Source organism: Rhinolophus sinicus, linkage group LG03, assembly GCF_036562045.2.
Source record: "Rhinolophus sinicus isolate RSC01 linkage group LG03, ASM3656204v1, whole genome shotgun sequence".
Classification (NCBI taxonomy): domain Eukaryota; kingdom Metazoa; phylum Chordata; class Mammalia; order Chiroptera; family Rhinolophidae; genus Rhinolophus; species Rhinolophus sinicus.
In genome coordinates, this window is record NC_133753.1 from 3,089,867 (window position 1) to 3,104,296 (window position 14,430).

A 14,430-nucleotide genomic window follows, 5' to 3' on the forward strand; every position below is an offset into this window, starting at 1 on the left:
CGGGATGAAACCACCAAAACTGCACTTCAGGAAGAAGTGCTACAAAACATCATTAACACTGTGAAATGCCTATTAACTAACGAGCCCCTACCTGGGCATAATTTTAGAAGTCCACCATGGAGAAAACAACGTTCTACACGCCCGCAATTAGAGAACGGAGGCTCCTCTCTTCAAAATAAGGAGCGAGAATTGAACATTCCTTTCCCACCAACTCTTCACTAGCAAAATCAACTGTTAAATTTACAACCTTTATTCTACATTTTAAGGAATACTATACTTTAACAAAAAAAAGTTTATAGTTAGCTTGGGGTAAAAAATGTATAAATATATAAATATATATGCACACACACACATATATATACATATATATTTTCATATAAAAATGCTTCTATATTCAATTACAAATGTTTGGAAAATTCTTTCCAGAAAAAGGCAGAGGGGCATAAAATAAAAGGAATTTCCCGTTCGTTAAGTAAATCATATGACTTCATTGTTGGTGATGGTGTTTATTCAGTTTAAATAATTCAGAGTTGTTTTCCATATTATAACGTACTCCTACCTTTTCACTGCAGTTACTACTGGATGCTCCTCTTTGGCTTAAACATACAGAAACCAACACTAACCCATAACCCCTCCAGGAGCAAGCCCTCCTACTGAGTGACCTGGGTCTGTACCTCTTCTACCTCAATTATTCTAGTGTAGCCAGGATGCTACAAGACTGATGGGACCACCCAGCCTTTCTTTAGATTTCTGTAAGTGAAAAATAAATTACAGACCGGTTGAATTACTAGAACTACTTCAGGGATTTTTATGTATGCAGGAATGAGGTAGGATTTCAATTTTAGACCGTCTCATTCCTTAGTCAACGCTCAAAAGTGCAAGTCATTATGGAGCCAAGATTTGGATGCCTGGAGATTCACTTCTACACCCATCAAGAAAACACACATTTTTTTCTATAAAAAGAAACTGAGACCCAAGGTAGAAATCGCTGATTTCAATACGGAAACTGTGCAATGAAAATATGATCAAGAATTAGTCAAGGTCAAACTACTCAAAATACATTTAACTTAACACAGATTAAAACGTACTGTAATAAAATGTGTATTCATTGAAAAATAACCAGAACGATGCCAAAATGCGAACAGTGCTTTTATCTGGGTTGAAGGATTCCAGGCGATTTTAATTTTATCTGTTATCTGTATACTTTAAATTTTCTACCATGACTATAAACTCTTTTTGAAAAAGAGTAGGTGAGTTAATTTTTTTTAAAACCACTAGTGGATTGTCACTCAGGAAAACATAAACCCAAACATAAGAAAAAATCCTAGACGTTGATACATTAATACTCTGAACATGCCCAAATGGCTTATTTGCTTCAACATTCCATGTGGATCTAAGAGAAATCTTTCAGTCTCTGACCCTCCACCCCTCCAGAAGAAACAGAGGCTACAACGAAGCATCTCCTGAGTTAAGAAGAGCCTTTGAAAGAAACAAATTATCAGAAAGAAACTTCAGTGTGACGGGGTGAGGCAGACAGTATAGGTTCTCGTACTGCCAGTCCACACAGCTTTCTGAGATTATACACAGCTTGCTGGGGAGCATTTTCAGACAATGCACAATCGCTGGGGACTAACATTAAAATTTACTTAGCCATCATCTCTGCGTTTCCAGATGGACAGTGCCACACCTATCCGTGGGCTGTCAGACATGCTGTGTCTTAGGCTCAACGCAAAACCCTCCCTGAGGGCAAACTCCCCGCTCAAGGGTAATCTAGCCTTGCTTTTGGGAGGTCAACATTTGAGGAGACCTTTTGCACCCACCCTCCCCCAGGTGCCTAACCTGAGTCTCCCTTTTTAAAAACAATCTGTCAAATAGGCTCAAATATCACAGGGTCATTACTGGGATCATCCAAACATTATGCAAACATCAGGTCTGGTTAGCGAAAACGAGCAGTGGGCAGGGGGCTGAGCTGTGGAGTCTACTCCAAGCACGAGGATTAGCTGGAGACCTTGGCTCACCCGAGCCTGTTTCCTCATGTGTGAAAGGGGAGACAGACCCACTGGGCTGTGAGGACCAAGAGCTAGACCTGCCTGCGCGCATCCACCTAGAAGTGATGCCCGCCTCGCAGGCCTGTCACTCCGGGGGCGTCTGGGCCCGCACAAGGCAGGTGCTGAGATGCCAGCCGGCCACGGCTCTTCCGGCTCCGACCGCCTGGACCTCCCCCTACGCCCAAAACACGGAGGGCCAGACCCCAGCTGTCCACGGCTCCACGGGTCTGCCGCGGACACATCCCTCCGGAGGCCGGCCTGGCCTGGACACAAAACGAAACCGAAAAGCTCATGTGACATTGGAGGCCGGGATGCGGCCTCCGCCCGCGCTCAGCCTGGGAGACGCTGTCTCCACCCAACTCGGCCATCTTGAGGCCCGAGCAGACAAAGCGATCCTATTGTTGTGGGTGACGGCAAGACAGAAGTACCCTCATCCTCCCCGCGACCCGGAAGGGGCGCCCGGGGGCTCCCGCCCGGAGGGGTGTGGCGGGAGCGAGGCGGGGGCGGCCTGCGGACGTCTGCAGCCCGGGCCCGGCGCCGCACCTTTGAGCGTGGAGCGCTCCACCAGGACAGTGTGGACCTGCGGGTCCGAGAGGAACTTGCGCATCTGCTCCAGGGCGCTCTTCTCCTCCAGCGCCGCCTCGAGTGCGGCCGGTGCTTCACCGCCATCCTCCAGCAGCAGCGGCACCAGCTTGCGAAGGTGCTTCTGCAGCACCGACACGTCGGCCACGTTCTGCACGGCCGACACCTCCAGGCCGGCCGAGCCGTCCTCGCTGCCGCCGCCCCCGGGCTCCGACATGACGCCGCGCTTGGGACCTGCAGGCAGCGCTGAGAAGGCGACCGGACTGCGCGAGATCGAGCGGGCAAACGAGAAACCGGCACCAGATGCCGACCGCCGCTAGCTTGCGGCCGACTGAAGCGAGCGGGCACCGGCTCCGCCCTAAAGGCCGCCGCCAGCTAGCCCCGCCCCGCTCGCCAGCGATCCGCCGCAGCCACTGGCGCGGGCTCGCGGCCCTGGCGTCACGACGTCGCGCATGCGCGCGCGCCCGGCGACGCAGCCGCGCAGCTTTCTGGGACTTGTAGTCCCAGTGCTGGGCGGTGCCCCTCGGTCTAGGCGCTGCAATCCCTTAAAGATGGGAACTTGGCATCCGAGCTAGGTATGTCCTGTTTACTGCACTGGCGGCAGCAAACAGGTGGGAGCTGAGACTTCATAAATACTGAATGAATTAATGGTATTAACGACGCGAGCTAATGTTTTTTGAGCACTTAGTTTGTGCCCAACGTTGTTCTAACCCTTAAGCCGTGTTCTCTCATTGAACGAATGAATGACTACAATGTGTTAAGTGCTAAAATATAGTCATGACATATATGTTATTAGGTGTATAGATGGAGAGTAAGGACATTTATCAGCGGGGGAGGGGCTGAGGGGCGCGTCCAGGCCTGTCACATAGCTAGGCTGGAAAGAGGGAGTTTGGGAGGGGGCATTCCCAGCGAGGAACTAACCTCTACAAAGGCAGGGGCTTGAAGGTGACAGCTGGAGTCCTGAACGGTGGGGTAGAGCCAAGCTGTGGTGGTTCCTGGCTGCTAATGACAAAATAATTGTCCCCAGGATGCTGTGAGGGCCGTGGGACCTATGTGAGGGCATCCGCCTAGAACAGTGATGCTCCTCTCGCAGCTGGGGTTGGCACTGTCATTCGTGGGCCGGGGTATCTGGGTCCACAGAAGGCTGAGATGACTGCTGTTTAAGGTTCCCCCACCCCGGCTCCCATCCCCCTGAACCTCCTCGTTACACTGAGAGGACACTAGGGCCAGAATCCAGTGGCCCACATTGTTAGTTTAGAGATGACAATTTCTTTTAAGGAGCATTCATTGGCCTTTGGTAGTTCAAACTCATAACTTGCTTCTTAAATTGCGTGGCGGAAGGGAGGCCAAAGACGCTATTTTTATATCAGAGTGCACAGTCAGAGAGCTGAGCCCTGATTGGTGAAAGGATGATGGGCTGATTTGATGTCCCCAAATCATCTTTGGAAAACTTCGACTCATACAATGTGCTTATCCTTGCTCAATTACCAGGTGCCAGGCTCCAGCGGCTGCTGGAACATGGAGACTAATTAGACAATTCTTGTCTTTAAGGAGCTAATGGAAGAGGTGATAGATTAGTACCCAGTCCTCCTGCCCTGCACCAGTCCACTCTTGGATAATATGCCCAAGCAGATTGAAATAACCTCCCAGGAACTGGAAGCAACTACGATGAGTTTGTGCTATTATCTAACAGTAATGAATAATACGTAGCACCATCAACAGCTAACACTGCTCACTCAATGCTAGGCTTGCTGCTAAGTGCTCCCCCCCACCACCACCATGGCCTTTGGGGTAAGAACAGGGATGAAGAGGAAAATCTATTAGGAGCAGGCCAGTGAACTGTGAACTGACCGCACTCCATCTGAGACCCAGAAATCCAGCAGCGACCTGACAGACAGAGAGAGGCTGCTTGCAGGCTGCACGGTGAGTCAGCACCGGCCTGGAGACACAGCCGCTCAGGCATCCAGGCGACTCCAGCATCTGCAACCTGGCCCTGAGCCAGGGCAGCAGAGCCGCAGTGTCCAGATTGGCAGCCCTGTGTGATAGGTTCAGAACTGAAGGGCTTATTTCTAAGAGAATGGAAATCAGAGGAACCTGAACGATCAATCTACAAGGATTCATTCGTTGACCCAAAGTGCTTGCATTTCTATTTTCTAAAGATGTTTGCTGTATTTAGTCAATAAGAATGGTTACCATTTATTGAGTGCTGACTGTACACAGGGTGCTGAGCACTCTAAACTCCTCCCCTGGGGCTGGCTAACCTGCCCCAGGGCTGAAAGGTGAGGGGGTCTTCTTGTGAGATGCCCCTTTGGCCACCTGCTGCAGGACTCTGCCCCTCCCCCCATCGTGCCCCAAGCTGACCCTGGGTGGGAGTGGGTGGGGCCCACCTCCCACTTGTTCCATTGGCATCTCAGTTTTCTGTAGGCCATAGTAGAATCAGCTTTCAATTGGCAGTGGGCAGAGGGCACTGGAGAGAAGTTTTGTTCTAAGTTGATGGGGGATGATAGTTACTGCTAAGGAGGCACTTGTATTTTATCAGAAATTGGCTGTGAACTGTCTACACGGAGGAGACCCGTCCACTCCAGGCCCCTCTCCTTAAATTACAGCACTGGGTGGCTCCTCAAGTCCCAACCCTGGGGTGAGTCTCATCTCCACCCTCCCTCCCCCTCTCCCCTTTCCATCCCTGGGGGCACCTTCAGGTTCTGTGCCTGGGATCTCTCCTCCTCTCCCTGGAGTTCCACTTTGGGCTTGCCCATTCATTCATTCATTCATTCATTCATTCATTCATTCATTCCATGGGCTCATTCCCAACACCAGCAGGGTCTTGCCGATGCAGGTGCTTGGTTAATGGCTGTGAATCCAATGCCTTATGGCCAGGCAACGGGGTGCTGGCGGTGACAGCAGCAGCCGGCCCACAGGGCACACTTTGGATTTTGACCTTCCCAGCTACTGCCAGCGTGGGACTCCACTCACCTATCGATCACTGGGCTACAGGACTTCTGATGAAGCTCCTCCCAGGACCCACCCCTTTTTCGGTCTCGCTTCCTCCATAAGAGAGCATCAGAGTAAGGCTGGAAAGAAACAGGGCTCCTGGAGGCTTTGAGCCCAGCTGGGGGTGGTTGTGGGGAGGGAGGGGAAACGCCGGGAACAGAGCGGTCTCCTGCGTCCCCTGGTGGTGCAGAGGAGACAAGCACAGCGGAACCTCCTCCTGCTGCGGGAGGCCCCGCCCCAGTACGTTGCACCATCCCTCCGGGTGACGCCGCGGGGTTCACCTTCCCAAGGTCACCTGGGTCGCTTGTCCAGGTTCACAGAGCGAGCAATGGCAGTGACCAGAGGGGAATATCAGCCGGAGGCCCAGCCAGTACCCCACCGCCCGTTGATAAAGTTAGAGAAGTTTGTCTCCAACTGGACAATTCACAGTCGATGTCCTGTCCGCAGGCCCTCTGAACCCATCGCTGCCCTAGCCACTCCTCTCTGGAGGTACCAGCCCCTTCCCTTAAGTCAGAACTGTCTGTGTCCCCAGCCAAGGCCACCGCTCCCTGGGTGCGCTGGACCCCCAACCCCTCTCGTGGATGTCGCCTCTGAAATTCTCCTCTTGCTCCCAAACATTCTCTCCCTCCTAAATTCTTCTCAGTGGTATCCAATCTGTTCCAATGCATCCCTACTTTAAAAAGAAAGAAGAGATTGCAACAACATGGATTGACCTAGAGGGTCTCATGATAAGTGAAATAAGTCAGACAGAGAAAGACAAATACCATATGATCTTATTCATATGTGGAATCTAAAGAACAAACCAAATGAAGAAACAGAACAGAAACAGACTCATAGATGCAGAGAACAAGATGATGGTTGCTAGAGGGGAGGAAGTAGGGAGCTGGGTGAAAAAGGTGACAGGATTAAGAAGTACAAGTCGGGATCACTTCGTAAATTATATAAATGTCTAACCACTACGCTGTACACCTGAAATTAATATAAAATAATATTGAATGTCAACTGTAATTGAAAAATGTAAAAAGCAGGGCAAGGTGAAGGGGACTAAAAGGTTCAAATTTCCATGACAAGTAAGTCACAGGGATGTAATGCACAGCATAGGGAATATAGTCGGTAATATGGTGATAGTGTGGTACAGTGTCAGGTGGTTGCTGGACTTATCATGGTGGTCAGTTCTTTAGGTATATAAATGTTGAACTATGGTGTACCCCTGAAACATATAATATTGTATGTTAGCTATACTTTAATAAAAATCTTTTTTTAAAAAAGGCATGTGCGCACAAGTGCGCGCAAGAGAAAGAAAGAGAAAACCCTGCCACACCTTCCTGCCAGCCCCTCATCTCTTTGCTGCTCTCTTCAGCAAAACTTCTTGAAAATGAGTTCGTGGGGACTGCTTCTCACCTGTCTTGAACATACTGATCGGGTGGGCGCTCAACCCACCCCCACATTCCTGGGCAAGCGCGTTTGTGAAGGTCACTGAGGGTTTCCACGTGGCCAAATCCAGTGACCAGCTCACGGTCCTCATCCTGTGGTGGCCTTGATCAGCCCTCAGATGGCTTTTGTGCTCTTGCTCCGCTCCCTCCTGAGGTGACTTCCTGGCCCTGTGACATTCAATATATCTCTGCACTGATGACTATGAACCCTAGGAGGGCTTCCGTGTCGGGTGCAGGGTCTAGGACATGCCAGTTAGGCCAAGTTGGTTTAAAGTTGCTGTTCAAGTCTTCCACATCCTTACAGGCTTTCTAGCCACTTGTTCTATCAGTTACTGAAAGAGGCATGTGGATTATAGTCATGCATTTGTCTCTCTTCCTTGCAGTTCAAATCGTTTTTGCTTCATGTGTTTTGATGCTCCCTTATTAGATGCATAAACATATGGCATTATGTCCTTTTCATGAACTGACCCCTTTATCATTTGGGAACATGCCCCTTTATCCTTAGCAGTATAATTTGCTGTACAATTTCCTTTGCCTGATTTTAGCATAGCCACTCCAGCTTTCTTCTGATCAGTGTCAGTGGGTGTATCTTTTTCCACCCTTCACTTTTAACTGATTGGTGCCTTTATATTTAAAGTGGTTTCTGGGAGGCAGCACATAGTTGCCTCTTGTTTCTGAAAAATCCTCTCTGAAAATCCCTACCCTGTGTGTGGTGGGATTATATCTATGGCTGGGTTAAGTCACCACCTTGCAATTTGTTTTCTATTTGTCCCACCTGTTCTTTGTCCTGAAGTGAACTCATGATTCTCCTCAAACCCCTTCCTCTCCCAGAGTGCCCCCTCTCAGTAACTCCCCCGCCGCTCACTTGGTGCTCGGGGTACCCGTTGGTGCCTCTCGTTCCCTCACAGCTCTGCCTGGTCCAACAGCAAACCCTTCCACTCTCCTCATATCTCCAAAATCTGACCTCTCCTCTCCACCTGCACCTCAGCCCTGGTTCAAATGCCTCTGACCCTCATCTGGGCTCCCATGGCAGCTGACTACAGGCTGTTCTCCAGGTGCAAGGAGAACAGTCTTTAGAAACACAAGTCAGAGTCGTCAGCTCTCTGCCCAACACTGCCATGGCTTCTCATCTCATCGTTGGCTTGCCCACTTAGGCCCTTGGCTCTCCCTCCATACTCATCTCCTATTTCTGTCCCCTCTAGGTATTTCAAGTAGAAAAGGATTTAATCTAGGCAGTCAAGGGCAGGAAGAAGTGCTGGAAGGGCTAGAGGTGCAGACGTCAGGGGCTGCCCTTGGACCTGTGCTTTAAGGCCCACTGTCACAGATGTCATCCAGAAGTCAGGGGATTGCTCCTGTCTACTCACCTGCACCTGAAGCAGGTGACCACGCAGTGGGATGTGGGTCCAGCTACTGTCAACACATACACCTACCAGGGCCTGGTTGCCCAACCATTCTCTTAATCTCCTTGGAAAGATTACCTCCCAAGACTTGTGTGGATGTGTTTTGGCAAAACCAAATTACCAACAGAATCCTAGCTGCAAGAGAGTCTGGGAAAAACAGATCTTTTTTCCTTTTTCTTTTTTTTTTTAGTTTTCAAACTTCAGCAACTAGAAAATGGATTAAATGATGGTTCAAAGAAGCTATGTCTCTGGTACAATTAATAAATGAATAAATATTCTTTTACATATGAGTATTTTTTCTTTTATATATTTTAAGTTAAAATAAATTAAGGGCACAGATGCTCCAATACCAATATTTTATGATTCCTGGATTTCACCAATTTATTATTAATGATCAATCCCCAATGCCTCAAGTGATAAGGCATTAACATAATTCAAAATGTACAAGAGGCCTGTCCAGTAATGGGTGAACCCTGTAAGGGCACTGTAAGAGGAGAGCTGACAAGTTGCAGAAAGAGTGGATTTGACTTGGATACTCAGGTAAAAGTAGGACATTTTGAACTACTATTTATGATAATCAAAACAGCTGTATACCCCTTACCATTTGTACAGGAGTTTTGCAAGCAGATGCCTGGACCACCCTTTCTCCAGACTGTCCCCTTGCTGGCTCCTTGTCACCTGAGTTTTTCTTTTGTGAGCACAGAAAGCATCCACTATGCATACCTTGCTAGGAGTAGGAGCCCCACCATGCACCCAGGAAGCCCAAGGTCTTGTGTCTCCAGCTCCTGGAACAGGGCTCAGCACAGAGCTGGGACGCTATAAAAATTTACTGAATGAACAAATGGCTGACTAGCCCTAATGTGTAGATGAGAAAACCAAGTCTCACAGAGTTTACGTGCCTCATTAAAAATGACATTGCTGGGTGGTGGCACAGCCGAGACTCCCAGCCTGGGATCAGAACACCACACCACTTCCTGCTCTAGGAATGAATTACCGGGCTGCTTATTTGTGTGATGGGGTGATATTTTGAAGTACGGCAGTCCTTGCTCTGCAAGATAGTGTGGGACTATAAAAATGATGGTGCAACTGAAAACATGCAAAGCCATCTTATGGGTGATGATGGTGCAGGATAGTGTGACTATACTACAAACCACTGAATTGTATACTGTAAATGGTTAAAGTAGTGAATTTTATGTTTTGTGAATTTTATCTCAGTAAAAAACATTTTTAAACAAACATGTAGAAAAAGTAATCAGTGGAAAAAGTATGAGTGTTCTATGACCTTCAAAACATTAAGAAATTTTCTTATGTTATAAGTATGTAGAGAAATAATAATAATAATAATAAACTTACCAGGAGTAGTTTGAGCACACCTTGCCTTCTTCTCATGGTATTTACAAAAGTGAGCAAGCAGCTTTTCCCTACCTTGGTGAATTGTCAAAGTCCTTTCTAAGTTTGGGTCAGCTTTCAGCATTTTATCCTTTGCACATTCAATGATGTGAAATGTCTCTGAGAGTTGTTGTTTAATGTGACGTTTTTGCTGCCACCACTTGCTCGGGACACCTTCATCCCATCACCCCCGCTTTCCTCACTTATGTCGACAAGTCACCCCCACTGGGCCCTTCTGGCTGCCCCTCTCAGCATTGGGAGCAGGGCCAGTGTCCACATTCCCTCCGGCAGCTCTATGACTCCATGACTGTGCCACTCGAGTGTCACTTCCAGCGCGATCGCTTTTCCTATCTTGGCTGCTTTTCACCTCCACTGGCCACTTCCCTGCTTCCATGATGCATTTTTGTCAGAAGTTAAGTGAGTTCATCGCAGAAGACAGCACGGCTCCAGACTGTGTGGGAACGAGTGCCAGGTGCGCAGTGGGTGGTGACCGTGGACTTTGGGAGAAAGGACGTGATGGTCATGGGTCATGATGCACATGTTATTTGTAGTCATTTGTGGACTAAAGAGCTGACAGAAGTTCGTACTTGATGCAAATACTTACAATTAATATACTGTGGTAACTGACAGTATTTTGGCCAATAACCGTTTTGTTGGGGGACTGGTGTTATTTAACTAGATCAGTAACTAAAATTTGTGAATATTGGAACCGTGCAAAGCAGGGACTGCCTATATTGAAAAATTTCCCCTCCCTCTATCTGTTCCTTCTCCCTATTCAAGAAGGAGCCGGCGTGGGCCCATTGCCCTACGATTTAAAGCAGAAGGTATCTGTGGGTCTTTCAGATTTGGGATTTTCCCAAAAGTTCAAGTCCTTAAGAGAACAAGCGTGTGTGGGGGAGGAGGGAGAACGGGGTCTCCCTTGTATGCAAAGTATCCAGGAGAAGCAGGGGATAATGAGGCATTCTGGGAAGATTCCCCCAGGTTGGGGTAGGAGAGGCAGGTGGTAAGTTTCGGGGCCTGCTGCCCACCAGCCCCCAGAGAGCTATGCAGGAGGGGTGTGGCAGAACCCCAGGCAGGCTGGCCAAAGAGGCCCTCATGCCCAGTGAGGCTGGCGGCAGCGCTGAGGCATGGGACCAGGCGGCTGCAGTAACCAGTGTGGACTTATGGCCAGTGACCAGCAGGGTCTTCCACAGGGCCCTGTCCCTGTAGGGGTCCTGACTGAGGACAGGAGCAGCATTCTGAAACTGAGTCCTGTGATGTGCCAGCCTATGGAATCGTGGAATGGGGGCTTGGGTCAGAAAGTAGGCTGTTCTAGACAATGAAGCAAGTCGAGCTCCCCCCACAGCCAAGTTTGTGGCTGGAGTGTATGCCTGTGCTAATGAGGCTGTGCCATCGCCATCAGCTCGCCTATTCTGCTTTATCTAACATTCACAACACCGATGAGATATATTATTTTCACTGCAGTTTGAAGATGGGGGCCGAACAGGTGTTCGGAGGGAGAAGGAACTGGCTTAAGGTCTCCTAGGTAACAAGATGCAGAGGAAGGTTTCAAACTCAGACACTGCCTGTGTCTAGAGCCTTTTACCCACCAGGAGGGCGTAGGCTGGGTCATGTTCTGTCATTTTTCGAGTCCTCCCCCCCCTCCCAAATGTCGACCAGCGCCTGCTCTCCGAAGTTCAGCTTTCCATCTGTAAAACGATGATTTCGGTGCAAACCGTGATCTCGGAGGGCGCTGAAGGATCTCTGAGCATCAGCCCAGAAAGATGTCAAGGTCAACCAGCCCGCTGACTCCGAACGCAGGCCCGAGGGAATCTTGACACCTAGTGGCTTCTCGGTGTAATTGCAGGTCCCGCCCCGCAGGCCTGGGCGCGGTCCCTGAGGCTCCCAGGAATCCCCAGCGGTCGCCATCCTCGTCCCAACCACCCCAGCGCCACATCTGCCTAATGCCCTAGCTGACTTTCCTTCCTTCCCATACAGGACAGGGCTGGGGCAGGTACTGCCACCCGTCAGGCAGGACACCGAAACGCAGCCACAAGGAGCAACCCCCCGCCCTAGCACTTAGGGAGAGGCTTAAAGCCAAAGATAAGCAATTACGGCTTCTTTAACTTCCTTTCTCATACTGCATCTTCACAATTTAACAAGTGAGGCGGACAACTAAGTGTCACGTGGTACCCTTGATGGGATCCTGGAACAGAATAAGGACGTTAGGGAGAAACTAAGAAAATCTGAATAGCAGCCGCTATGGAAGGCAGTGTGGAGGTTCTTTAAAAAATTAAAAATAGAATTACCACGACCCAGCAGTCCCTCTCCTGGGTATCTACCCAAAAAATCTGAAAACACTTATCCGTAAAGATACATGTGCTCCAATATTCATGACAGCTTTATTTATGGTGGCCAAGACATGGAAACAACCAAAGTGTCCTTTGATAGATGATTGGATAAAGAGGTGGTATATATACACAATGGAATACTATTCTGCCATAAAAAAGATGAAATAATGCTATTTACAACAACATGGATGGATCTCGAGATTATTATGCTAAGCAAAATAAGTTGGACAGAAAAAGTCGAGAACCATATGATTTCACTGATATGTGGGATATAAAACTGAAAACAACAAAGGAATAAGACAAAGAAACAAAAACTCATAGACACCGACAATAGTTTAGTGGTTGCCAGAGGGAAAGGCAGGGCGGGGGCTGGTAGATGAGGGTAAACGGGATCAAATATATGGTGATGGAAGGAGAACTGACTCTGGGTCGTGAACACACAATGTGATATATAGATGATGTAATACAGAACTGTACACTTCAAACCTATGTAACTTTACTAACCATGGTCACCCCAACAAACTTTAATTAAAAAAAAATCCTAACAATCTATGGATTCTAGTTAATAATAAAGTATCAGTATTGTTTCAACTGTAGCAGATGTACCTTACTACTAAGATGTTAATAATAAGGGAAACATTGTGTGTGTGTGTGTGTGTGGACGGGGGAGGGGCTCTCTGTACTTCAAATTTTTCTATAAACCTAAAACTGCTCTGAAAAATAGTTTATTTAAAGAGAAAGTGAGGCAGTGGATGTTGTGATGACCACGTCTCCTGGGCCCCTCCACCTGAGGACCAGACATCCTTATGGGGCTGATGGGCGGCTTTGGGAGTCAGGGAAAGGGAGTTCTGAAGTGGCTGTGCCCAGTCTGCAAAGCTGCAGGCCCCTCTTTGTGCTGTGGAAACTGCCTGTGTGTGCAGCCCCAAGCCAGGACACACAGCATGGCGATTTCACTCCACTGGCCATCTAAGCACCTGCACAACCCTGCGTGGCAGTCTTGGAGCTCAGAGACCTGGGCTGAGAATGATGCAAAGCAAGGCGACACCAGTCAGGGTCAGGTTTTCCCCTTGAAGATGCCACCGGATGGGTTGGGGATCAGGAATAGGAGAACCAAGGTGGAAGGAAGGGGGCTGGGTGTTGAGGGCCTGAGCAGGGGCTGCTGTCATTCTCTGCGCAAAGATGACAGAGATGCCAGTGTGGTTTGGGCTTTGGGGACTAGAAAGCATACTGCCTTCCAGCTCTGGGGTGTGTCCAGCGTGGTAAGAACAGCAGAGGCTTGGGGGGGGGGGGCAGCGGATGATGCAAAGGCTGTCTTAGAAAACTGCAATGGCCTTATCTCACTCAGAATTAAATTCCAAGTCCTTTTTGTGGCTGTTACCTCTCTGACCATCTCCTACTACTCAAACCCACACTCACTCCACTGCAGGCTCCCGCCCACCTCAGGGCCCTTGCATGTGCTGTGCTCTCTGCACGGATGCTCTTCCCTCATTTCCTTCAAAGTCACTTCTCAGTAAGGTCTCACCTGCCCCTTATGCAAATTTGTCCCCACCTCCTAGATCCTTCCTATCCCTCTCCGCGGTTTTAGCTTTTCCCAGTAGTACTGTCACTTATAATACAATAAGAATGTTGTTTGTCTTGTTTGTCGTCTCTTTCCTGCACTAGAAGTTCCACGAGGGCAGGGATTTCTACTTCTCCTAGATCCCCAGGGCCTACGCAAGTGCCTGGCGTCTAGTTTGTGTTCCATGGATACTTGGTGTTGAATGAGCTCAATTGTGGGTGGGTGTTTCTCTTTGGGCTTTTGCCCATTTCTCATCCTTTTTCTTCCCGTTCTGGCTTCCAGGCTCGGTACTCCCTCCGCTTTTCTTTTCCTGGTGCTGACAACCTGCCCGCCCCTGGTGTAACGGGCTCAAGACACCGCATGGGAGGGGAGAATGGGAAGCCGCTGGCTCCAAACTCCAGGGTCACCATTATTTTGAGCAGGAAGCAGTAGAGAAAGGGAATGTCACTGGGGCTTGGGTGACCCCTCACAGCACGGGGGTGGGGGTGGGGAGCGGTGCTCCCAGTTGACTCGCCCCCCCCAGCTCCTCAGGACGCCAGTGCCACCTGGCGGAGGACCTGCGGGTAGAGCCGGCGAGCGCCTGGGTCCAACCCCCGCACCTCCGCTTCCGGGCTGTGCCGCCTCAGCCAAGCGTCTGCCCGTCTCTTGGGCCCCGCGGACACTATTGACCCCTCACGGCTGTTGTAGATTTAGTAAGAT

At 49.2% G+C, this 14,430-nt stretch overlaps 1 protein-coding gene and 1 long non-coding RNA gene across 2 annotated transcripts in view; one reads left to right on the plus strand and one right to left on the minus strand.

Moving 5' to 3' along the window:
- Positions 1-2,985, minus strand: part of DYNC1H1 (dynein cytoplasmic 1 heavy chain 1) — a 61,528-nt gene extending 58,543 nt beyond the window's left edge. The window contains exon 1 of the mRNA XM_019747152.2: positions 2,592-2,985. Coding sequence (XP_019602711.1) covers positions 2,592-2,847 — 256 coding nt within the window. The 5' untranslated portion in view covers positions 2,848-2,985. The remainder of the gene's footprint in view (positions 1-2,591) is intronic.
- Positions 2,986-4,440: 1,455 nt separating this feature from the next.
- Positions 4,441-5,634, plus strand: LOC141570495 (uncharacterized). The gene is made up of 3 exons (XR_012494508.1): positions 4,441-4,553; positions 5,170-5,268; positions 5,508-5,634. It is a non-coding gene; the product is annotated as an uncharacterized LOC141570495 (long non-coding RNA).
- The last annotated feature ends 8,796 nt before the right edge of the window (positions 5,635-14,430 follow it).